At 39.4% G+C, this 27,220-nt stretch overlaps 1 protein-coding gene across 1 annotated transcript in view; it reads left to right on the top strand.

The window, feature by feature from the left end:
* LOC142435629 (cullin-4B-like) overlaps positions 1 to 24,825 on the top strand; it is a 170,884-nt gene extending 146,059 nt beyond the window's left edge. The window contains exons 21-23 of the mRNA XM_075539849.1: positions 1,683 to 1,699; positions 22,194 to 22,349; positions 24,730 to 24,825. Of these exons, the coding sequence (XP_075395964.1) occupies positions 1,683 to 1,699; positions 22,194 to 22,349; positions 24,730 to 24,825 (269 nt within the window). The remainder of the gene's footprint in view (positions 1 to 1,682; positions 1,700 to 22,193; positions 22,350 to 24,729) is intronic.
* Positions 24,826 to 27,220: the final 2,395 nt, after the last annotated feature.

Here is a 27,220-nt window from a genome sequence, read left to right as displayed (position 1 = left end):
CTGTAGAAAATGGAGAATTCTATAACTTCAGTCTGAACCTGATCAACCTGTAAATCAAGGTGCATTGTTAACTATTGGCATGTAGAAAACAAAGTTGGAAATATTAAGAAGGAACAGTGCAAAATATGGACTTGGAGATCCCATGACACAAATTTTCAAGACAAATGACATATGCATCAAAAGGGACTTTTAAAAAATAAAAACATACGGTGATTATACATATTTACTTCCCCAGTGGGAATACATAGAAATCAAATTGACTACATCTGTGGGAAGAGATGTGGGAGAAGCTCAGTACCACCCCCTAAAATGACGCTAGGGGCCAACTGTGGAAAGACCACCAATTGCTCTTATGTGTATTCAGATTGAAGATAAAGAAAAGACAAGTGCAAAAGATCAAAAATATGGCCTTAAATATATCCCATTTGTATTCCATGAATATCCCAAGAACAGAATACTAATGAGAGAAGACCTGATGAGCCAGCTGTGCAATGACATCAAGACCATGATACATGAGTGAAGCAAAAGATAATTAAAAATATACTCCATAGTACAGCATGTTTATAAAAGTATATTAAATATTGACATACTGTAAGCCATGTTTTCTAATGGAATTACAGGGAAATTAAACAGTATTTATTAGAAAGATCATTGAATCATTGAAGAGATAAAGAGAACAATTAAAGATTCCTTGAAATAAATGAAAAGGAAAATGCAACATACCTGAACCTCTTGGACATGACTAAAGCATTACTTAGAATGCAATTTTCAGCAATAAAACCATACATTAAGGAGAAAGTACAAAAAGAGGGTCAATTGATCACAAAGAGTGAATCCCTCTTCAAATTCTAATACATACAATAGAGCATTATATTATGCATTCTTAAATAATTACAACTGTCAACTGATGAAGTGAGCAAAATAAAAGGACTTAATGCTTAGAAAAGTTAGTTATCCATAAAGATAAATATTTTATCATCATTATAAAGGAAGAAAGAAAATAAAGGCGGTTTTCACAAGAGAAAGAAAGACTACAGCCTACAAGGCCAGGACTCAGGGAGAGGGGGAGAGAGAAGGGGCTTGAAGATGAGGAAGTGGGTAAATGGAGGAGGTGGAAGAGAAGAAAGAACCTTGTATTAATGGCACATTTAATGGAATACCATCACGGTTTGATGAGATGGGCTGTAGATCTCATTGTTTTTCGTTGTACATGTTATAGTCCAGAAAATGAAGTTGGGGGTGGGGTTGGGGTATAATTCATGAAGTGGGGCCCGAAAGGACAGCAGTTGAATGACATAGCAGATGGGAAGGGAAAACCAAGGGGAGGTTCTTTCAGCCATCCAAACTGAATTGAAAAAATATTTCCAAAATGGAATAGCAGATGTGACAAATGTGTAATGAAGAGTAGTTTGTAGTTTATGGGAAGTTACAGAAGAAAAAGCAAAATGAAATGTGCGAACTCTGAGTATCAGAAAATAATCAAAATGGAAGAACACTCAGCATTTCTTAAACTGAAATAACTTAAAATAAAACTCAGCTTCATTGTGATATAGTAAGATCCTATTGGCAAAATACTGAAATATGCAGGAAACATCAAAAGAAGATAGAAAAATGCAAGTCACCATACCAAGAATATCTAACCATAGAATTTCCATTCCGAGAGGTTTATAAATAGCAATCAGTGCAGCTAAGGGAAAAAGTCCAAACTGCCCTAAAGGCACTAACCAAAAAACAAGCTCCAGGAATTGATGGACTAACATTGAGACGTTTCAACAAACTGATGAAGCACTGGAAGTACATGCTAGTGTATGCCATGAAATTTGAAAGATAGCTTCCTGGCCAGCTTACCAGGATGTAATAATTTTTGTGCCCATTCCAAAGAAAGGAGATCCAACAGAATACACAAATTATAGAATACTGTTATTAATATTCATGTAAGTAATATTTTTCTAAAAATCATCAGTGCTTGCAGTAGTACATTCAAAAGAAGCTGCCAGAAATTCAGGATGGGTTCAGACGAGGTTCCTGAACTAGGAATATCATTGCTGATACCAGTGGATTTTGGTTTAAATTGGAGCTAAAATTAATCCCAGAAAGATAATGCATTCAAATAGGTTGTCTAGATAAAAAAACAGCGACATTCATATTTGTTTATGAAAAACTTTATAACAAGAAAGGTTCCCAGTCCAGTCCAACTTGACTCCATAGGTCAATTGCTAGTTGTTGCCCTCCTCAGACTCATGACACTGCAGGCCAGTGATGCCAAAAGATACAGTGGGAAGCAGGGATATATCACAGCCCTGTGGTGCACAGCCCTGTGGATCCATGGTCAATGGAGGCATGGCTAGGCACCAATAATTTTCAGGGTTACAGACCCACAGTTAGTTAGTCTGGAGGCAGCCACAGAGTTCCAGGAAATAGGAAGGTAAAGAGGCAAAGAGGGAAAGGTCTGTTATAAAAACGAGCAAACCTCATAGAAATGGATGTGACCTGATAAACAAATTGGACTACTGTCCTGACTGACAGTTTACACAAGTGCAAGTTGACATAAAGTCTTAACTGCCACGGACCACCCCTTGTCAACTTGACACCTACACACAACTCTTTAAGCTACACAACTCTTAAATACGATGCTAAAATAATACTCTTACTTTACAGGGTAAAACTAAAATACCTACAAACAAAAATGCACCAGCCCCAAAACAAACAAATTGGCTGCCATTGTATCAATTCTGGCTACTGATGTGCCTATAGGGCAAAGTATAAATGATCCTTTGGGTAATTCTATAGGAGTAGAATATCTCATCTTCCTCCCATGGAGCTGCTGTGATTTCAAAATTCTAACCTTGTTAGTAGCTCAACACATAACCACTACACTACCTGGACTTCAAATATGCACCAGCACTATTTAAATTATTCATTCTGTAAGTAAACAAAACTATTCTCTGATTTACAATAACAGTTTTGTGAACACAAATACCTAAATTCTATAATCTTATCAGATCTTCCATCCATGAAAGTTGGTAAGCCAGCCACTTTATGCCTTTTTAAAAATTTATATTTAAATTTTTAAAAATTTGTACCAAAAGATCACTTTATTGGGGGCTCTTACAACTCTTTCTTATTTTAATAACTTTTTATTGGGGGCTCTTATAGCTCTTTTAAAAAAATCATTTTATTAGGAGCTCATACAACTCTTCTCACAATCCATACATGCTTATAACTTTTTTTTGCTTGTAACTCTTATAACATACCAGACATGAATTGTATCCAGCATATTTGTACATACGTTGCCATCATTTTGTAGACATTTACATTCTATTAAGCTCCTCAATTCCTTCCTTGTGACCCCTTGATAAATTATAAATTATTATTATTTTCATATCTGGTCCTGATTGCTGTCTCCCTTCCCCATGGTTTATGATGTTCGTTTCCCTGGAGAGAGAGGACGATCAGTTCCTCCTCTGCCCCTCCTTCTTCACCTTACGCTTACCCTCTGGTATCATTATCCCCATTCCTGTGCTGATTCTATGTGTCATGAGCTCTTAACCTCTTTTCTGTGTCTATGTATGTGCTCTGTGTCTATGTATGAGAGTCAGCACTTGGGTCATCATAGTGGGGGATGAGGAAGCCTTAAGGACCCAGAGGAATAGTTTGTGTTTCGGTGGTGCTTTACTGTGCCCTGGTTGACTCATCCCTTCCCTGTGACCCTTCTGTGGGGGGATGTCCATTGTCTACAGATGGGCTTTGAGTCTCTACTCCACCCTACCCCCTTCGTTCTCAACAATGTGTGTTTGTTTGTTTGTTTTAGGTCTCCTGATGCCTGTTACTTGATCCCAGCAACACCTCATGAGTGCACTGGCTGGTTTGCTTGTTCCATGTGACCTTGCTGCTTCTCAGCTAGATAGCTACTTGTTTAACTTCAAGCCATTAGGCCCAGACATTTATCTTTTTGTTAAACTTTTAAAAATAATTTTATTGGGGGGCTCATACAACTTTTTTTACAATGTGTACATACATTATTTTTGTCCAGCACATTCATACAGATGTTGCCATCATCATTCTCAAAACACCTGCTTTCTATTTGAGCCCTTGGTAGCAGTTCCTCATTTTCACCTCCCTCCCTGCTACCCCTCCCTCTGAACCCTTGATAATTTATAAAAAATTATTATTTTATCATATCTTATACCATCCAACACCTTCCTCACCCAGCTCTACACTGTCCATCCTCCAGGGAGGAGGTTGCGTGCAGACCTTTTCATCTATTTCCCCTTTCTCCCTCACCCTCCTTCTACTTTCCCAATATCTCTACTCTCACCACTGTTCCTGAGAGGCTCATCTGCCCTGGATTCTCCATACTTCCAGTTCCTATCCATGCCAGTGTACAGCTCCCGATCCAGTCGGTTATGTATGGTAGAATTGGGATCATGATAGTGGGGGGTAGGAAGCATTCAAGAACTAGAGCAAACTTGTATGCTTCATCATTGCTACACTGTACCCTGACTGGTTTGTCACCATTTACCTTTTAATATTTGGACACCATCAACTTTCTTCACCACATTTGCTTATGCACCCATTTTGTCTTCAATGATTGTACTGGGAAATTTAGTATCACAGAATACCAGTTTGTTAAAACAAGGTGTTTTTGTATTGAGAGAGGGGAAGAACAGAGGCCCAAGTCCATCATACGTTAATACCTCTATATTTATGTATTAATGTATTTACATATATACACCTATGCTTATACTTCTATTTATAGCTTTGTTTCCTAGATTGTTCCTCTGTTTCATTTACCTTTCTCTGCCCCACCTTAACTTAGTACTTCCTCTCAGTTAGATTTTTATTGTTCCAACACTCTGAGGATCTCTACGCCCGCCTTGTTGTTGATTTTAATTCCCTAGTTGTTCTACAGTCTATGGCATTGTTTGCTCATTGCTCTGTTCCACACCCACCCCCTCCCCTACCCCCCAACTTTCTTTCACAAGCCTCTCTGGGACCATTAGTCCCATTGATTTCTCCTGGAGCTTGCTTCCCATGCCTGTTTTGTATAAGTAGGCTAACCAGCAATATCATAGACCAAACAAAAAGAAAACAAAAAATTGAAAAAAAAACTGTACATAATTCTAAGCCTGTCTACTGACCTTTATGTCCATCTCCCCACTGGCCCTGGGAGGGTTCTGGGAGCTGCCCTTCCTGGGCTGAATTCTATTTTGGGGGCTCTTTAGAGACTTTTGGGACCTGGCTTTGCTCCCATTGGTTATCTATTTTATTTCCTTTGTTCAGACTGTGGATTCAAACTGGACTAAACTCCCCGCTCTTTGTCCCTAGTATTGTCCTCTGTCACTATATGGTCTAGTGAGGGGATGACCTGCCTTGAGCTGTTACTTGCCCTACAGTTCTCTCTCTTTCCTTGTTGGTTAATTTGCAGGTGGGCCTGATATGCCGGCTCCTCTCCCAAACTTGTAAGTGTAGTATTGTTCTGCTACCTGATCCCTTCAACATCTCGTGGTCACACAGGCTTGTGTGCTTCTTCACTGTGGGCTTTGTTGCTTCTGAGCTAGATGGCTGATTGTTTACCTTCAAGCCTTTAATACCCCAGATGCTATCTTTTGATAGCTGGGCACCATTAGCTTTCTTCACTACATCTGTATATGTACACATTTGTCTTCAGCGATCGTGTTGGGGAGGTGGGTTTCATGGAATGACTGTTTAGCTGAGCAAAGTGTTCTTGTATAGAGGGAATGAGCACATGGAGGCCCAATGTCCACCTGCTACCCTACTACTCAACCTGTAAGTATATGCACATACATCTATTCCCCCATAATCATAAATATATTTACATATGTACATGCCTGTATTTAGGCCTCTATGTATGCCCTTAGCTCCTACTTCTTTCCTCTATTTCCTTATGCTTTCCTCCTGTCCCACTACCATGTTCAGCCTTCATTCTGGTTTCAGTAATTCCTCTCAGTTACATTGCTTTTGACCACTCCCTACCAGTCCTCCAATCCCCTCCCTGCCACTGGTTTTGAACCTCTCATTGTTCCCTTGTCCCTGGGTTGGCCATCACCTCCTGTTTTCTCCCGCTTCCCACCCTCCCATGGCCCCCGGGGACCATTGGTCCAGTTATTTTCCTCTCCACACTCTTTACCTAGCATATCTTATCCAGATAGACCTGTGCATACAATTGCAGATGGCCTTGACAGCACCAAACAAAGTATGCCAGAGTTTTCTAATCCATTTGTCTATCGATGGAAAATTGGGTTGTTTCCAATCCTTTGCGATTGTGGATTTCACTGCAATAACATTGGAGCACAAAGACTGGTTGTGGTTTATGTCTTACTCTTTGTATATAAGTCCATCAGAGGAATAGCTGGGTCATAACGTAGTACCATTTCATTTTCTTTAAATATCACCAGATCACTTCCATAGTTTTAATTTGCATTTCTCTGATAGTTAATGATCGGGCACATTTTTTCCTATGTTTAGTGGCTATTGGAACTTCTTTTCAGGGCTCGTGTCCACTTCTTCAGGGAGTTAACTGTTTTCCTCTTGGTGCAGGTTTTGTGTCATTGCTAAAAATGTTCTCCTAGTCTGTGGGTCTTGTTACCATCTTGATGAAGTCTTTTGACCCCCAGAGGTGCTTTATCCTTAGTACATCCTACTTGTCAATGTCAGGTTCACTTGTGTGTGTACCCTTCTTTATTGAGTTAGCTTTTGTATTCTCTGAGCCAAGGTTCCTAGGTTTGTCCCGATTCCTCCATTGCTGGTTCTAATAGTTTGAGGCTTTATTTCTAGGTCTGTGATCCACCTTGAGTTTGTTCTTGTGCATGGGGTGAGGTAAAGATCTTGTTTCATTTATCTACAGGTGAATATCCATTGTTTCCAGTACCACTTGTTAAAGAGGGAATCTGCCTCCCAATTGATGCTTTTGGTGCCCTAGTCAAATATCAGATGTCTAAATGCTAATGGTTTTATTTCTGGGTTTTCTGTTCTTTTTCATCGGCAAAAGTATCTGTCATTAAACAACTACCATGATATTTTGACCACTGTGGCTGTGCAGTAGGTGTTAAAGTCAGGTAAAGCAAGCCTTCTGAATTTGTCCTTCTTCTTGAGTTCCCTGGTAATTCTGGGCTTCTTCCCTCTCCGTATGAAATTGGTGTCCAGTTTTTCCAATTCTTTAAAGAAGGTTGTTGATATTTAATTCAGGATAGCATTAAACCTATAGTGCCTTTGGTAAGATTGAAATCTTTACTATATTGAGACTTCCATTACATGAGCATAGGTTGTTCTCCCATTTGTGGAGTGTACTTCTGATTTCCTATAGTAGAGTCTGTAATTTTCCTTGTATGTCTTTTTTGCGGTTGTGTTATTAAATATATCTTTAGATATTTCAGTTTGTTCTTGGCTATTGTGAAGGGTACTGCCTTCTTGATCTCCTGTTCCGTGGCCTTGTCTGGTGTGTATAGGAAGCCAGTTGATCTTGTATCCGGCCCCTCTACCATATTCCTCTATCAATGTCAGTACTTGTGTTGTGGAGCTTTGGGGTTTTTTAATGTATAAAATCATTTGGTCTTCAAAGAGCGATAGTTTCACCACCTCCTTTCCTAGTTGGATACCTTAATGTCCTCCACTGGCTTATGTTGTTAGCTAGCACCTTTAGTATGATGTTGAATGGAAGTGAGGACAAGGGAGCATCCTTGTTTAGTCTCCATTTTCAATGGGATGTTTTTGTCTTTTCTGAATTGACTATGATGTTGGCTGCTGACCTTTTTTAGATAGCTTGTATTAACTTGAGAACTGTCCTTCCATTCCTAGCTTCTTGAGTGTCTTAATTAGGAATGAGTGTTGGATGTTGTCAAATGCTTTCTCTGCATTTATTTTAACGGCTATATATGTGATTCTTGTACTTTTTCTTATCAATGTGGTGTATAATATTGATGTATTTTTGCATGTTAAACCATTCCTGCATTCCCAGAATGAATCATACCTGATCATGGTGGATAATATGTTTTATATACTTTTGTATTCTATTAGCCAAAATGTGGTAAGGATTTTTGCATTTGTGTTCGCTAGAGAGATTGGTCTATAGTTGTCTCTTCCTGTGGGATCCTGGCCATGTTTGAGTATCAAAGTTATACTGGCTTCATAGAATGTTTTTAGGAGTTTGCCATCCTTTTCGACACCTGTAATACTTTGTGGAGGATTGGTTCAGCTCTTCCCTGAATGCTTCATATAATTCTCCTGTCAACCCATGTAGTTCGGGAGGCTTTTTGTTGTTAGTTTCTTGATTACCATATCTGTTGCTTCTTTTGCTATGAGTCTGTTGAAGTTAGAGACATCTATATGGGATAATCTAGGGAGGGATTGTCTTCCCAAATATCTGTCCATGTCTTTCCCGCTGTTTAAGTCATTAGAATACAGACTTTTATAGTACTTTGTGCTTATCCTTTTAATCTCAGTGGGGACTGTTGTGATTTCCTCTGTTTCATCCCTCTTCCTGGCCATCGATGTTTGCTCCTTCCTTTCCTTGAGTAGGCTTGCCAGCAGTCTGTCTCTTGATCATTTCAAACCACAGATGTTTTGCTCTAATCCTTCTTTTCACTCTGTCTTTGAGAATATTCATAAACTAAACCAAAGTCATTGACATTGAGTTAATTTCAACTAAACAAACCCAGAGGACAGAGTGGAACTGCTCCCAATGGTATCCATTTTGGGGGATCCAGTAAGGTATTTAATATTTCCTCAATAATTATTTACAGAAACATGTAGCCCCATATTTCCCCTGGACCTACAAAAATATATCCCTTAATGTACATCAAAAGGTTTCTTTGAGGGGAACCCATACATGGGGGTAAAATATTTGACAATGCCACAGTGGAAAAAGACCAATTTGTAAAATCTGTGGAATACTGAAATAACTCAGTAAGAAAAAGGTGAACTGAAATGTGAGCAAAAGACTTCACCAAAGACAAAATTGAAATGGCCAACAAATTTGGAGAAATGCTCACAATCAATAACTGTCCTAGTAATACAATTCAAAGTAATAAGGAGATACGAAACCAAAACAGAAAATAGCAAGTGCTGGAGGGATGGTGGAAAGATTGAAACCTCATACATTGCTGGTGGGACTTGCAGCCATGGAAAGTGATATGACACTACTGCAAACAATTAAGCTTTCCATAGATCTAGCAAACCCTCTGTGAGTATGTAGCCCAAAGAAGTGAGAGTCATAACACTAACAGACTTGTGCATAAACATGTTTCTGGAACCCTGTACACAATAGTAAGAAGGTGGAAACAACCTCAACCTCAACGCCCGTAAGTGTAAGGCTGGTAAAGTGGAATACTATGCATCACTAAAAAAGTGACAAAAATCTCAATATGATTGGATCTGGCAAATATTAGGCTGAATGAAATTAATAAAACACACAAATAGGATACAAGATAATAAGGAGCGAAGCCTTATTATAAAGTACTTATATAAAGCCTTATTATAAAATACTTATAAAGTATTTTATACCAAAGGGAACAGACTTTGGAATTGTCCAAAGCTGGGAGGTCAAGGGAGGAAGGACCATCCAATTGACAAGACATTCATGAATAAGGACTTGGGTAAATGAAGATGGTGATGCATAATAGGGACGCTAAATCAAACATTTGGGGAGGAACAAGTGATGGGAATCTTGAGTAGTAGTTTAGATTCAGGAATGCAAAATAAGTGATCTGGAAGGAAAACACCCCACTATGTTAGATTTTTTATTCTGAAAATTTGCATTTTGTCCTTTCATATTTACAGAGAAAACTGATGATGGGTATTGCATTTATTCAGCTCATCTGTGAACTTGGAAATGGAATGTTGTGGGGTCCAGGTTTACAACTGCCAGCACCAGCACCATGACAGGCTGTATAAAACCAAAGTCTGGGGCAGACTTAAGCTATAATTTCAGATTCCTGGACACTGAGGTAATTCTGTTAGAGAAGGCATCACCTGTCCCAGACTGACCAGTAGGGTGCAGCACCACCACCCTCTATTGACTAGTCAAGAAAATACATGCGAAACTGCTTGCCAACCATTATTGGACAACGCTGGCGCCAGAAGTTTTCTCCAATAAATTTAAGGAACAGCAACACTGGACTGCCCCCTGTCCCTGGCCCCATAAAAGCCCAGCGAACAAAGAACTCAGGGCTGATTCCCTTTTGGATGCTGGATCCCCACTGCGCTGGGCAGTGGAGGGAGGGAAGCCCTAGCTCAAGCTAGCAAATAAATTACTGGTCGTATTTCTTATGTGCGCCCAGGGTGGGCTCATGTTCCCTGCCCCAATTCAACATTTAGGGGCTTGTCTGGGATCTGGGATTGAGAGCATGGGCCCTGCCACAGACACACGGACCGACCTTGAGGTAGGAGTTTTTCAGAAATTCTGTCAGGACAGATTTCTGGGTGACGCCGTTAATTGAGACCAAAATACGACTGAGGGGGACGTGTCACAGAGCTTACTGGTCGGGTTCAGAGTGGGAGAAGTCCTCCTGTGCCCCAGGTAAGTTCCAGTTAGAGTCCGAACCTGGGTTCCGATAGACTGGGTCTGTTCGGATGGGGAGGTGCTAGGCGCCTCAGAGAATCTGAAGACACTGAGTGATCATCCTCTTTGTTTAGTCTGTGTCACAAGTTGTTTGTCTGTCTTGCTTCCTTGTCACTTGTCTTGTCCTTAATAATTTATTTTTCCACAGCTATTGGCGGCTCCTCCAGCACCCCATTGTCCCTATTGGTTGATAATATTTTTAAAAGGTTAAAACTAAAGTAAATAATCTCTCTGTGGAAATTAAAAAAGGAAAACTAATAATTTTCTGTTGTTCAAAGTGGCCGACATTCGGAGTTGAATGGCTGAGCGAGGGAACCTTTAGTCTACCTATCATCTAGAAAGTAAAGGATGTTGTCTTCCAACTCGGACAAGAAGGCCATCCTGACCAAATACCTTATGTCCTGGTGTGGCAAGATTTGTCACGGAATCCCCCTAATTGGATAAAACAATTTTCATACCCAGGTATTGGTCACTAACAATGTTCACCCAAAAGTTTTGCAGGCTGAGGCAGAGTCACCTCCTGAAGATGAAAAGAAAAAAAAATCCTGCCAGGCACTGCCCCCTTATAACACCGCCCCTCCCCACCCCATGCACACCCAGACTCCCTTAATCTCAAGTGCCTCCCACCAAAAACTTCCCCTCCAAAGCTTGCCCCCTCCCCTGAACTCCCACCTTCGCCAGTCTCTCCCCTTCACCTAGCCCTCCTCCTCCCAGTTCTCCCCCTCTTCCTGTTCAAACTCCTGTGGGGCCTGCCACTCTTTCCACACAGCGATTGGGCAGGAATTTAAACCCCTCCAGTTCCAGCCCAGGACTTTGTTCCATCCCAGCACCTTCCTCTTCCCAGACCCTGCCACTGAGGGCAGTCGCCCCTGCAAGAGATAACTGGGAGCAAGGTCTCCAATATTAGCCTTTCTCCACCAGCAATCTGTATACCTGGGAGTCTCAGAATGCGAGGTTTTCTGAAAACCCTCAGAATCTTATTAACCTCCTAGACTCTGTTCTGTTGATGCATTAGCACACCTAGGATGATTGCCAGCAGCTTCTGCATTCTCCTCAACACAGAAGAAAAAGAGTGAATCCTACAGGGGGCCAGGAAGCAGGTAGCAGGTGAAGGTGGCCAGCCCACAATAAACTCTGGGGTGATCAACCAGACATTTCCCCCTGAAAAGACCTGCATGGGACTTCAATGAACCAAAGATAGGGAGAGGCTCCGAGTTTAACGCCAGGTTCTCATGGCTGGTCTCTGAGTGGCATCAAGAAAGCCAACCAATTTGGCCAAGGTAGGTAATATAAGGCAAGGTCCTCAAGAAAGTCTAGCTGTGTTCTTAGAACACATCATGGAAGCTTTTAGGCTATATCCCCCCATACACATGTTATCAGAGGAAAGTAGGGCTGCAGTAATAATGGCTTTTATTAGTGAAGCCGCATCAGATGTCAAAAGAAAGTTTCAGAGAGTAGAGAGGCTGGGAGAGAAGACTTTAAAGAATTTGTTAGAAGTGGCAGGAAGTTGCAGAAAGTAGAAAGGCTGGGAGAGAAGACTTTGAAGGATTTGTTGAAGGTGGCAGAGAAGGTCTATAACAATAAAGGAAAACCTGAAAGAGAGGAAAGACAGCAGATGGAAGATCGAAGGTTCCAGGCAAGAGAAACCAGGAAAATGACTAGGGAAATCCTGAGTATTAGTGGCAGCTACTGTAAGTGAAGAGGGAGAACAGGGATGCCCAAGGGAACACATTAATAAGAATGGGAGGCCTAGGCTAGGAAAATATCAGAGGAATCAATGCAAGGAAAGAGGGTACTGGGCCAGAAATTGTCTCAAGATAAAAGAACTTTTGAAAGGAATAACATGGTGCTGGCATTTCCAGGAGGATGGACACCGAGTTGACTGGTTCTCCAATCTTCTTAAGCCAGCACGTCCCCTATTTTATGTGAGGGAAAAAAGGCAAGACCTAGAATGAGGAGGTCAGGGTTCGGAATCCCTCCCGGAACCTAGGGTAACATGATTGGTGGAGGGGAAACTGGTTGATTTCTTGGTTGACACGGGGCTAAAACACTTGGTCCTCACCCATGACAATGGAAAACTGCTGTCTCATACCAGCTGGGTGCAAGGTGCCACGGGAACCAACTGTTACCAATGGACTTCAAAGCACAAAATGGACCTCAGCGTGGGTCCAGTAAGTCACTCTTTCATGCTCATCCCCAAGCGCCCGACACCCCTGCTAGGAAGAGACATTTTAACCAAGTTAAGTGCCCAAATATACTTTAAAAACTAACAAGTCTGCTTGACGGATTCAAAAAGACAACTTTTAACTACTACATACTACCAACCAGGACGAATATCAGTCCTCCCAGTAAAAATAAAGAAGATTCATAACTGCTAAAGGAAAAGAAATAAAGAATAAGACTGAGTTGCTGCAGCTATTGGGAGCCGTAACACTGCCAAAAGCTGTGGCAGTGGTTCACACTTCCGGCCATCAAAAAGGAAGACTCCATGGAAGCTAAGGGCAATCGTGCCACAGACAAATACGTGAGAAAGGCTGCAGTCCAAGAAAAGAAAGGAGATGGACCTGAGAACCAGGTGGGCAGGTATGCCTTGTTCAATTTTCTCTTCCAAGAATGGGGTCCATTTCAAATGTGCCTGGCTACACAGCTGAAGAAGAACTGTGGGTCAAACGAGCTGCAAGTCCTAACTGAGGAGGACATGCTGTGGCTGAAGTCCCAGGACAATCTTATCCTTCTACTGAGGTAGGACAAGAGATGTACAATTTACACCGTACCACTCACTTAGGGGGAAAAAAGGTGCTGCAATTGTTGCAAACTGCCAAACTACAGTTGAAAGGCCAAGGACTGACTGCAGAACAGCTGATGAGCCAATGCCATGTCTGCCAAGAAATGAAACCAGGTAAAATTATAAATATGCATCAAGGGGCTAGAGAAAGAGGTAAGCAACCTGGGCTATGTTGGGAAGTGGATTTTACTGAAATCAAGCCAGGCAAATATGGTTACAAGTACTTGTTAGTTCTCGTTGATACTTTTTCAGGTTGGGTAGAGGCTTTCATAACTAAAATAGAGACAGCCCTGACAGTAGTAAAAATGTGTTAAAAGAAATAGTTCCAAGTTATGTAATGCCTCAAACAATTGGATCCGATGATGGGCCTGCTTTTGTAAGCGAGGTCGTTCCAGATTTAGCCCGGGCTCTGGGGACCAGTTGGAAACTGCATTGTGCATACCACCCGTAAAGCTCTGGGCAAGTAGAGAGAATGAACAGAACTTTAAAGGAGACTTTGACCAAATTAGCCTCTGAGACTGGCGAAAACTGGGTGACTCTCCTGCCGTTTGCTATATTCCATGTGCAGAATTCCCCCTACATGTTTAGATTAGCACCTTTTAAAATTGTGTATGGTAAACCACCTCCCATTATCCCTAGAGCGTTCAATCCGCCCTATGCAGGCCTCCTGCGATATTAGGGGCTATGCAAGCCTTGCAGGCGATACAGGCCAATGTTTGACCCACCATTCAGGCTGTTTACCAAAATGCCATTGAGCAGGCAAATGCAGCTGCAAGTCAACATCAGCATTTGCCTGGAGATTGGGTCTGGGTTCGAAGGTTCCGTAGCAAAAATCTAGAAATCAAATGGAAGGGGCCTTATCAGGTTGTTTTAACCTCTCCTACAGCCTTAAAGGTGGAGGACAGGAAAGCTGCCTGGTTTCACAACAGCCATACCCGCCTAGCGGAGCCTCCAGAAAAGGTGTGGACGGTAACTCAGCATCCCACCCAACCCCCTTTGGGTGCGCCTCAGTAGACCATCATGATCCTGTGGCTGGCAGCCCTCTGGGTGTTCCTCTCTGCGATTATCAAGGTAAACTGTGATTATAACCAACATGAACCTTGGATTCACACCTGGACTCTAAAAAATTTAGTCATGGAGACATTCTGGCAACAGTAAGTAAGACACATTCAAAAACTACAATGCAGTATCCTGAAATATTTTTCAGCCTTGAACAACTCTGGCAAGAAAGAAGGATTGGTCCTAGCACAGCTTCAAATAATAAACTGGTCATGAGGAAAGAGGGGTTTTATGTGTGCCCTACGACCTGGCCTGAGGGCACTGACAGAGGAAAGTCGTGGGGATGTAGCCTGCAGCAGGAGTGTTCCAGCAAAGCATGATGGGCTATTCTGAAGGGGCTTGTGTAACCACCAATGATGGTGACTGGAAATGGAGTTCTAAAGAAGAATATGTCAATGTAATTTGTGTTAAGTAATAGTGCTGATGCTAATAATACCAAAAAATATCACCATCCACAGCCGGTACCATCACAGGGAGACCTGGACCCGAGGGATAACGTGGACCTTGTATCTGTATAACGGAAGACCCAATTATAATTTAATCCGTTTGTTAGTAGTACCCAGCCGTCCCAAACCTTCCAAAATAATAGCCACCCCAGTCCCAAAAGTCTTATGTACTTTAACTTCAACGGCTGGTCCAAAAGACACGCAAAACAGAGCTCACCTCAGTTCTCCTTTGTTTGATTTAATAGTATCAACATATAATGCTTTAAACAGTACTAACCCCAATGCTACCAAAAGTTGTTGGCTTTGTTATAATATAGAACCCCCATATTATGATGCCTTAGCTATAAACAGAACTTTGTTTCAGGAGGCCGATGCAAGGTGTGACTGGTATATCCATAAGAACAAAGTTTCACAGTAGAAAATGTTCGTTGGAACGTGTGTGGGAAAAATTCCAAAAAATTATGAGGCCGCATGTATAAACATAAATCTCAAGTCAACCAAAGCAGTAAGTGGATAATTCCTACTAAAAATAGTGTGTGGATCTGTTCAAATTCCTTAATTCCCCTTGCCTGTATACCAAGTTGTTACACCCAACCAATGGTACAGAATTCTGTGCAAATATAATTCTTTTCCCATGGGTTATTGACCATTCGTGGAAAGATGGATAGTTAAACCAACGCCACCAGAAGGTTAAAAAAGAACCTGTCACTGTTTTAACAGTCACTCTGTTACTTGGAGCTAGTGCTGCTAGAGCAGCCACAGGAATAGCTGCTCTAAGCAACCAAACTAATGGACTGACCCATCTCCAGAGTTTAATTGATGAAGATTTAGCCAGACTAGAAGATGAAATAACGCATCTACAAAAATCTGCAAGCTCTCTTTCCGAGGGAGTCCTACAAAATCGTAGAGGGCTAGATTTAATTTTTCTACAGCAAGGAGGTTTATGTATGAACCTTAATGAAGAATGCTGTTTCTATGCAGACCACTCAGAAATAATAAAAGCCTCCATGAAACATATCCGAAAAGGCATTGAGGACAGAATTTTAACTCAGAAAACCAAAGCTGGTACTCTCAGTGGTTTAGCAATTCCCCATGGTACACTACCCTATTATCCTCTATGATAGGACCTGTAGTAATACTGCTTCTGTTGTTAACCTTTGGGCCTTGTATTCTTAATAGACTAGTTACTTTTGTAAAAGACCGCATTAACACAGTGCAACTTATGATACTTAGACAAACATATGCACTTCTAAGTGAAGGTGAATTAACTATGTGATGCGTTATGTAACCTGGTAAATTTTTCGCTTCTGTGCACCTGCTTATTGCCGAGTGAGGTTGGAGTATGGTTACTCCAAACAGTGACAACATAAAAGGGGTGTAGGGTCCTGGTTTACAACTGCCAGCACAAGCACCATGACAGGCCGTATAAAACCAAAGTCTGGGGCAGGTTTAAGCTCTTATTTCAGATTCCTGGACACTGAGGTAATTCTGTCAGAGAAGGCATCACCTGCCCCAGACTGACCAGTAGAGTGCAGCTCCCACCACCCCCTATTGACCAGTCAAGAAAATACATGCAAAACTACTTGCCAACCACTACTGGACAACGCTAGCACCAGAAGTTTTCTCCAATAAAGAACAGCAACACTGGACTGCCCCTGGCCCTGGCTCCATAAAAGCCCAGTGAACAAAGAACTCAGAGCTGATTTCCTTTTGGATGCTGGGTGCCCGCTGCGCTTGGCAGTGGCGGGAGGGGAAATGCTAACTCAAGCTATCAAATAAACTCCTTTTGCCACTTTTGCATCTTGACTGGTTGTAATTCTTCTGTGGGCCCAAGGTGGGCTCGCATTCCCTTCTGCAATCCAACAATGTCTTTTTATTCAAATCTTAAAAAAATTAAAGTAGCATTTTATAATTTTTATTGTACAAGTCTCAAATCCCTGATTAAATGGATTTCTTTGTGTTTAATTATTTTAGATACTTTTAGAAATGGAATAATGTCCTTTTCAGATTATTCTTTATTGGTGTTCAAAATTCCAACAGGTTTTTGCGTGTTTTCTTTGTACCACGCGTCACTGAATTCATTTATTAGATTTAGTATCCTAAAGATTCTTTAGGCTTTACTATGTAAAAGATCAATGATAAAGAACAAGACAGTCTTTCAGTCATTGTGAGTTAGTACTGACTGATGGGCTCTAACAACAGCAAGGATCATGTCAGTTGCAAAAGAAGTAAAGGATATCTTAATGACATTCTTATTTGAGTAACTTTTCATTTCTTGCATAATTTACCTGGCTTGCCATACAAAATTGTGTAGTAGTCATGAGATATCTATGCCTCTTCCTTTGTCTTAAGCGAAAAAACTTGGGTTGGACTTTTTCAACGTAGTATGACGTTAACTGCATGTTTCAGACCCACTAAGGTTGAGAAATTTCCTTTCTGTTGTTATCACACTGAGTGTACGTATCAAGAAAGGGTGTTGGACTTGACAGAAGTCTTCAGTGAATTGAGATAATCACATTTTTGTTTTTATTTGCTAAATTAGCATGGTATATTTCCTTGCTAATTTCATATGTTAATTTCCTGTTTGTGTATTATGTATTTCATTTTGATAGGATTTTAAAAATTGTTCTGCATTTAGATTAATGATGGATATTCTGCAGTTATATATTAATGTATTAAAATGTAATCCTTTCACTACTAATACATGATTAAGTGCTGAAATGTTGATTTCTATAAATATTTGGTAGATTTTCTCTGTGAAGATGACTGGGTTTGGACTTCTTTTGGGGGCAGTGTTTGGATTAGTGTTTTTCACGTGTTACAGATTTATTGGGATCTGCTATTTGTTTTAGAAGTAATGTAGGGAAAGTATGTTGATAGAAACTTGCTCATTTGAAAAGAGTTAGCTCATTTCTTCTCATAAATTTATTCATTGTTTTTCTGTGATTATTTTTATTCCTGTAGAATTTAATACTATGTTCTACATTCATTTTTTATTTTGGATAACCACCAGTTCCCTTCTTTTCTTTGTAAGTCTAGGTTAAAAAAGGTTAGCTGTACTTAAAAAAATAATTTTATTGGGGCTCATACAGTCTTACTATAATCCATACTTACATCCACTGTGTCAAGCACATTTGTATGATTTTGGCATTCTCAAAACATTTGCTTTCTACTTCAGCCCTTGGTATCAACCACACATTTTTACCCTCTCTTCCTCATGAACCCTTGATAATTTATTATTTTTTTCATGTTTCACACTGATTCATGTCTCCCTTCATGCACTTTTCTGTTTCCATTCCCCTGGGAAGGGGTTATATATAGATCATTGTGATTGGTACTCCCTTCCCGCCCCCTCCACTTTCTCCTAACCCTAGGATTGATAGTCTAATATTGGTCTTGAGGGGTTTATCTGTTTTGTATTCCCTGAGTTTCCAGTTCTTACTCTGTACCCATGTACATGCTCTGATGTAGCTGGATTTGTAAGGTAAAACTGTGATCATGGTAGTGGGGCCTGGAGCATTAAATAACTAGAGGAAAGTTTTAAGTTTCATTAGTACTATATTGCACTGTGACTGGCTCATCATTGTGACCCTTCTGTAAGGGGATGTCCAATTGTCTACAGATAGGCTTTGTGTCTCCACTCTACACCCTCTCATTCACAATGATAAGATTTTTTTTTGTTCTGGGTTTTCGATGCCTGATACCTGATCCCATGGACACCTGATCACACCGACTGGTGTGCTTCTTTCATGTGGGCTTTAATGCTTCTCAGTTAGATGACTGCTTGTTTATATTCAAGCCTTTAAGACCCCAGATGCTGTATCTTTTAATAGCCAAGCACCATCCGCTTTCTTTAACACATTTGCTATGCACCCATTTTGTCTTCAGCGATTGTGTCAGGATGCTGAGCATCACGGAAAACCAGGTTATTAGAACAGTTTTCCTGTATTGAGGGCGTACTTGTGTAGAGAATCAGTGTCCATCTGACACATTATTACTAAACATATCAACATATGTACATGGATCTTTTCCCCTATCATTATATGTAAATATATTTACATATGTACTTTCCTGTATTTAGACCTCTATAAATGCCCCTTGCCTCCTACTTCTTTCCTCTATTTTCTTTTACTTTTTGCCTGTTCCATTATCATATTCAGTCTTCATTTAGGTTTTGATAATTCCTCTCAGTACATTGATCAAGCACTACCAACCATCCCACACCTTCCTCGCCATCAATTTTAGATCACTTGTTCCCTTGTCCCTGGATTTGTTAACCTGACTTCCTTTTCCGCACCTCTCCCTCTCCCATGTCTCCCACTCCTCTGAATCTTCAGTCCATTGTTTTCTCCTCTGGATTTTTTATCCTGCCTATCTCATCTATATAGATTTTCAGAGACAATAATAAGCAGATAATCAAGAGAGAGCCTAAAAATTGAATAAAAGAAAACAAAACAAAAACCAGCAACAAAAAAGACAAGCCTATAAATAGTTCACAGTCTGTTTCTTGACCTTCAGGAGTGTCAAGCCTAATGGGGTGCCACGCCCTGGCTCCACAGTCTATTTTTGGTGTTCCCTTGGCACTTCATATCTTTGCTTCCTTTGCTGTTCTGTTGCACATCCTAAGTGTTTCATCCCAGTGTTGTGGGGTAAGATCATGCACATTTGACACACTCTCCAGACTTCAACCCTATGCACCAAGACATGAATGCAATATACTGGCATGAAGCAGGGAGCCAGTAGAGATGTCTGAGACGCTGGCCCCAATCCCAAGCACATGAGCGGCCCCCCTCCTCCCGAAAGAATTCACTTAATGGAACTTTAAAAAACTTAAAAGTTTCATTGATTTTTTTCCTATTTCCTTACATTCTATGTCCTATATCTCTTTTCAGTGTTTTGTTTTCTTTTTTATCTGCTGCTTGTGATTTTTTTTCTAGTTCATATTTTGATAGGTGGTGTAGTTCTTTTCTTGTGCTTCTTTTTACATTTATCATCCTTTTTAAGTAGATATTTATACGTACAGATGCACTCTGTGCCTTTCTTTTGCTGTACTGAGACTTGATCTTTGACAATCCATTTGCTGTATCGTGGAGGATAATTTAATATGGGAAATGGTACATTTTGCTGTCATTGGTAACTTGCTCTACATATCTGTCCCGTATTAGAGTCCTGTGATTCCTTTTGGATGTCTCATTTTTGAGAATAGTATTAAGAAATCTTTACAATTTTATCAGTATTTGGATGTATATATTTATATATATATATTTATACCTAAAATGTGATTCATGTCTTTGCCTTTTTCAGTAAGATGAGTCTCAGTTTTCCATTTTTTGGTGCATTTTATTAGTGTATTTTATTACTTTGATCATTAACATTAGAATTTTTCATTGTGTAATTAAAAAAATTAAGTGCCCCTGCAAATAGTTATTTCCACTTTGCAGTTTTCTACAACAAATTCTCTTTGCTTTTAAGCTCAGCTTACTGCATCCTTTCTCATCTCTGTAGGGTATCCAGGCTTACATGTAGATTTTGAAAACACATTATTCACTACCCTCATGAAGCATAACCATTAGTGTTTGGATTTACTGCTTGCTTATCTGAATAGAGGAATCATTTAATACCCTACCATTTTGTTATATTTATTAGTTGAATTATTATATACAAACACACACTCATGAATACACACCTACATTGTACAAATTCTCCTATATAGGATTGCTTTGAGTCCAAATCAACATGGTTTAAGTGGATTTGGGATAGATTGTTATATAAATACCATATATCTCTCTGAAGTTCAACTATTAAAGCTACTAACACTTTATAACAACAATAGTTGTTGCCTAAATTTGAATACTAGTTGTATTAACTGATCTTCCTTGTAGCCATATAAACAGCAGTGTACTTCAAAGTAGAGCTTGAATATTATTTTTTATTTAATCATTTTATTGGGGGCTCATACAATTCTTATCACAATCCATACATACATCCATTTTGTCAAGAACATATGTACATTTGTTGCCATTATCATTCTCAAAACACTTGCCTTCTACTTGAGCCCTTAATATCTGCTGCTCATTGTCCCCTTCCCTCCCCACTGCCCCCTACCGCATGAACCCTTCATAATTCATGAATTATTATTTTGTCATATATTACACTGTCCAATGTCTCCCCCACCGCCTTCTCTCAGCTGTCTCTCCCCCAGGGAAGAGGCTATATGTGGATTCTTGTAATCAGTTCCCTCTTTGTACCCCACATTCTCTCCACCCACCAGGTATCGCCACTCTCACCACTGGTCCTGAAGGAGTCACCTGTCTTGAATTCTCTGTGTTTCCAGCTGCTCTCTGTACCTATGTACATCCTCTGGTCTAGCCAGATTTCTAAGGTAGAATTGGGATCATGATAGTGGAGGGGAGGATGAATATGATACCATTCCTCCAGAATCTGCTGATCTCAGCATTGTATGCTATGCAATTCTCCAATTCTGAATGATCAATGCCAGTTGATTTCAGTTTACTCATGCATTGGATACTTTATCTTAAAATTAACTGATCTTTATGAGTCACAATTCATACACTTCTTGGTCTGATACTGAATGTTTGTGTGCGGCTGTTTCTCCTCATTTTCAACTATGACATATCAGCAATTGAAGGTTCCGAAAATGTTTAATCCCCATCATTAAAGTTGTCTTTACTTTTAGGAGTGTAATTTGTGCTGTAGTCTGAGAGCTCTGCTGAAACCTCCTCAACATAGTGACTCCCTGATATTTCAGTTTCCAGTGGAATAATTTTTTTCCAAAATAACAGCACATAAAATGCCACGGTACATCACAGCAACAACCATGTGACAGTATTTAAATGAATGGGGCCGGAGGGAGTGGGGCAAGAATCTCACTGTCCTGGAGTTGATTCTGGCTCATTTGATTGCATCGGTTAAAGCAGAACTGTCCATGTGGTTTTCTGAAGTTGAAAGTCTTCACAGGAGTGAGAAACTTCATCTTTCTGTTATAGAGCCCCTAGAGGGTTTGAACTAAACTTCCCTTAGTAGTCCCAGCATAACTACTGTGCCTCCTGTGCTCCTGGACGTAAATTACTGTAGATATAAATATGTCATAGTATTTAGAGTAGACTAGTCTTTGACCACGTAACTAGCCACTACATCCTCTCTAAGCAGACATGTTTTCTTAGATATGTGCTATTGTTACTTGTATTCCTCTAACAATCTAACCCAAAATATATTTCAAGTTAAATTGTGTAATTTGGGCAAAGTTTAAATGTTATAACTTTAAAATATCCACCTCTTATTTCTATGTCATGGGTTTCATTAGGTACAAGAAAAACAAACTATTTCAACAGAAAGAGTTTTCCAAGATAGAAAATACTACATTGATGCTGCAATTGTTCGAATTATGAAGAAAAGGAAAACACTTAACCATAATGCACTTCTGTCTGAATTATATAACCAACTAAAATTCACATTACAGGTAAACATATTTACCCCAACTTAATAATAATGAAGTAATATTAAAAGAAAAAATGCTGGTATGCAAATTCACGATAAAATTGTACTTACTATGTACAATTAGAAAATGTATGTTAGTTTGATTATTGGTGTAAGTAAAGCACAAATTTACTTCAGTTAGTCTAGATTGTACTGTTATATTTAGGAATCACTGGTACCACATGGGTTAAACACTTTCTAGCTAACCAAAAATTCAAGTTGCTTCCTGGAAGAAAAAAGAGGGAGTCTGCTTGTATAGAGACTGTTAGCCTAGCAATCTTTAAAAAACAGTTATACTCTGCCCTGCAGGGACACTATTATTTGGTGACTACTAGATTATTTGGTGTCTACTACTATTTGGTGTCTAATAGGTTTGATATGGATTTATAGTGTTTTTATTAAGGTGTCAATTTGACTGGCAGGAAAAAAAGCAGAACAAATTTGAATTGAGTATATAAGGGAGATCAAATGATAGGGTGTTAAATGTTAACCTAACCATATCTGCAACAATCTACTTTCCAATGCATTCTGCATGGTAGCAAGCCAGGCCTAAGGTATCAACTACCCACTTTTTGAGAACCTTAAGTATACTCTAGCAATTTTTGAAGGATATCTTTATTTAAATTGTGATTTTCAATGAAAACACAAATTATCTTTCCATTAAACAATTCATGGCTATTTTGTCTGTGACATTGGTTGAAATCTCTATAATCTAATAGCATTCTTTCTACCTACTGTATACACTCATATATAAGCTGAAGCTTTTTAGCATATTTTTATGCAGTTTTTGTGTGGTTAAAATTAGGTGCCTCGTCTGATATTAAGGTCGGCTTATCCTCGAGTAGATATGGTACTTGGTTAGCATTTCCCATCATACTTTCCTATCTTTTCCTGCATCATGAGTTCAAACCCTGTATAAAAGTTCATGTTAGTAACCTGCAATTGATTATTCTAAGTTTTATAAACCTTTCATTTGCCTGAAAGATGAGGCACAGGTCATTTCAGTTTTAGACTAAAAAGATGCCCGGAAGGTAGAGTTTTAGGAGGAGAGGATAAGTACTAGATTTAAAAACAGATGTTTAATGTGTTTCCAAAATACATTCACCCTCTTTAACCCACAATTCTACAATTTCTACATGTGGAATTCACTGCCAAATATTACACACTTTGTGTTTTAACCCATTATTGTTTCCCCTCTCCAAATTGTAGTACCACCATTAACAAACTCAATGCGCCCTAAGCAACAACTCATTCTCCTTGACCCATGGTAACCCTTCGATGAAGTTTGATTACACTTTTACCGTTTAAAAAAATAGTTTTCATGATTTAGTATTCACAGATCATGCACTTCCATGGTTAAATTGCTTTTAAAAGAGTTTTGTATCCATCATCATAATGAGTTCGATGTTCCCTCCAGTCCTCCTGTATTCATTGTTAGCCTGCTAAATCCCTTCACCTTCAACCCCACACCTCCATGTCCTTGATAAACCATGACATCAAGTTATTATCTCTCTGCATCCACTCCTCTGTGCATCACAAACTGGGAAACCCAACAAACAAAATCTAAACAAATCAGCAAGAGAATCAAATAATAATAATATGAAGATTAAAAGACAAATAAAAAGTAAGAGTCCACTGTCAATATTTTAAAAGCCAGAGAAGAAATTATTTTCGTGGAACAAGTGAAAATATTTTAGCCTGGAGCACATTCAGGTTGGGTCAAGAGGGAGGTCAGCCGACCAAGTATCATATTATTCCATGGTTCGATCCACCATCATCACGTTTACAATAATCTCTGTCTGATAGTAAGGCTGTTGTGAGTGCCTTACCAGTGGACAGGGAGGATCTGCCAAAGGCTTAATCTAACTGGATAGTCTGTGGACAGATTTGGGGCTCCTACTGTCCTCCTTTGCCTTCTACATTTTTGGGTGTTTATAATGCAAGCTCTGGTACTTTTCCCTTTGGATGAAATATACTTTCATCATATTTGAAAACATCCATTTTTAAAGGAGCCCCAGTAGTGCACCACTTAAATGTTGGGTACCATCCAGAGGGTCAGTAGTTTGAAAGCACTAAGCACTGCAAGCAAAAAAGTCTGGGCTTTGTACTCTCATAAACAGTTACATGTCTAAGGAACTCACAGGGGCATGTCTACTCTGCCCTATATCTAGGTCACAATGAGTCAGCACCTACTCAATGGAGTCAGTTCCTTATAAAGTTTTGCTATATTTATTACCAGTTATATAATATAAATTATAGTTTTGAAAGTATGTAAATGTGTCATTTTTTGTGGGTTTGAGGGGAGAATGGTAAATGCTGTCAATTAATATTTCTTAACCCTGAGAATTTACTTTATCTTGTAGCCTCGAGACCTGAAGAAGCAAATAGAATCCTTAATAGAGAGAGGCTACATGGAAAGAGATAAAGAGAATCCAAACCATTACAAGTATATTGCATAGAGCTGTGGCCTGGATTTGCACTTGCTAATGGATATTTCATGGTTCTGTTAATTTTTAAGTTCTGGTTTTTAAATAAAATGTGCTAAAATATAAGAATATGAAAAATTAACTTTCCCCCAAACATTCCCTTGTAATAATATTTTATATACATTTATATTAAGAATATAATTGAAAATGTCTTCAAATGTCCTTTATTACACTGTTTATTACATAACATTCTAAGATAATGGAAATGTTATGCTCTAATTCCACTTTCCTTCATGCTGATTTAGTCATGTTGATTACATGCAGCACAATATTATATTATTGTTAGAATTAAGTCCAAATAACAACAAAAGACTAGAAATAAAAGGGTTAATATAGTTGAATGTTTTAAACTGTGAATTTAAGAATTAAAGGCAATGTTTGTTCTTGTATTGATTTTCTGTCTGAAATCTTGGAGTCATTAAAAAGTCAGCTTAAAATTGTCCTTCTGAAGGGAATAACATATTTAAGACATCTAATAAACAATATACTGTAGTTACATGTTTAATGGTTTGTGAAACGTAACTTAGAACCAAATGAAGAAAATGTAGGATTTTAGTTTAGACAGCAGCTAATGCTAGTATTTTCAAGTTTAAGTATGTTTTCTTGGTTAATAATGAATTACACAAGAATAATATAAAACATACCCCCCACAAAAAGAATTTTCTATTGATCTTACTATATATCATCTTGTCCTTTAAGCAATCCTAAAATAATATAAGAGATGTTTGGAAGTGTGTTTTATTCCAAGTTTAAATTTCACCAGACAAGAGATACTTTCAATGATGCCTCATAATCCATTCCTTTGACACCTCGTGGTCACAGAGGCTAGTGTGCTTCTTCCATGTGGGCTTTGCTTCTTAGCTAGATGCCCACTTGTTTCTCCTCAAGGTTTTAAGACCCCAGACACTATATCTTTTGATACCTGGGCACCATCAGCTTTCTTCACCACATTTGTTTATGTACACATTTGTCTCTAGCGATCGTGTCAGGAAGGTATGCATCATTGAATGCCAGTTTAATAGAGCAATGTGTTCTTGCATTGACCAAGTACTTGAGTGGATGTCCAATGCTCATATGTTGCCTTAATAATACACCTATAAATATATGCACTTAGATCTATTTTCCTACCCCCTATATAAATATATTTACATATATCCATGCCTGTATTTAAACCTCTATAATTATCCTTTATATCCTAGTTCTTTCCTCTATTTCCTTTTACTTTCCTCTTGTCCCACTATCATGCTCAGCCTTCATTTGGGTTTCAGTAATTTCTCTTGGTTACATTGCCCTTACTGAATCGCTACCCTCCTTGCCACTAATTTTGGATCACTTGTTGCTCCCCAGTCCATGGATTGGTCAACACCAACTCCTTACCCCCATCTTCTCTCCCATGTCCTCCTGGAACCATAGGTCCTGTTGTTTTCTCCTTCAAACTGTTCACCCAGCCTATCTTATCTAGATAGATCTGTCGAGGTAATGATATGCCCCCCAAAACACAGCATAGCAAGATAAGGTGATGCATGAGAACACAGCGATGACAACAGAAAAGAAAACCAGTGATCCACAGATGAATAAATTAATTTAAATGAAAGAAAAAGAAAAACCTGTAAATAGGTCAAGGTCTGATTTTCTAACTCTAGGCATGTCCTCCAATCAAGTCGATGGGGTGCCACACTCTGACAGCGTCTATGAGGGGTGAGTGGAGACCCAAAGCCCATCTGTTGGCAGCTGGACACTCCCTTACTGAAGGGTGTGGGGAGAAGATGAGCCAATCACAATGCAGTGTAGCAATGATAAAGCATAGAACTTTCATCTAGTTGGAGTATACACCAATAATTGCACCTCTGGAGGAACCAACCTTCACAACTGATAAGGTTCTAGGGAGCAGTTGTGTAATTGAAAGGAAAGAAATAAAGGACAACAGATAAGGGCTCACCTCTTCATGGAGTCTGGAGCCAGAGGGGGAGAAAATTTACTCTCCCACAAACTTATATAATCTGGGGACATGCAAACCACATCATACACATATGTGACAAGAAGAGGTACTAGGGGCATACATGTGACAGGAAAGCACATACGAACAGGATGGGCAGGTCCTAGAGGTAAGATGGCAGTTTAATATTTGCCGTCCCTAAGCTGGACTGATGTTAGGTGACCCTTACCTCTTCTCCAGGGCAACAACCTATGTTCAATATCAGATAGCAGTAGGCCATACTTACGGTGGAGGGGACAATAGGACCTAATCACTGTAACCACAGTCTCGGTGTATAGCAGAGTGGTCATGTGCTTATAAGCATTATCTTAAACTTGGCATTATTAAAGGTGTGGAACATTGTAGGGAATAACATTTAGTTAGGACAATGTG

This window comes from Tenrec ecaudatus, chromosome Y (genome assembly GCF_050624435.1).
Source record: "Tenrec ecaudatus isolate mTenEca1 chromosome Y, mTenEca1.hap1, whole genome shotgun sequence".
NCBI lineage: Eukaryota > Metazoa > Chordata > Mammalia > Afrosoricida > Tenrecidae > Tenrec > Tenrec ecaudatus.
Note: the sequence above shows the minus strand (reverse complement) of the source record. Positions and strands in the feature narration are given on the sequence as shown.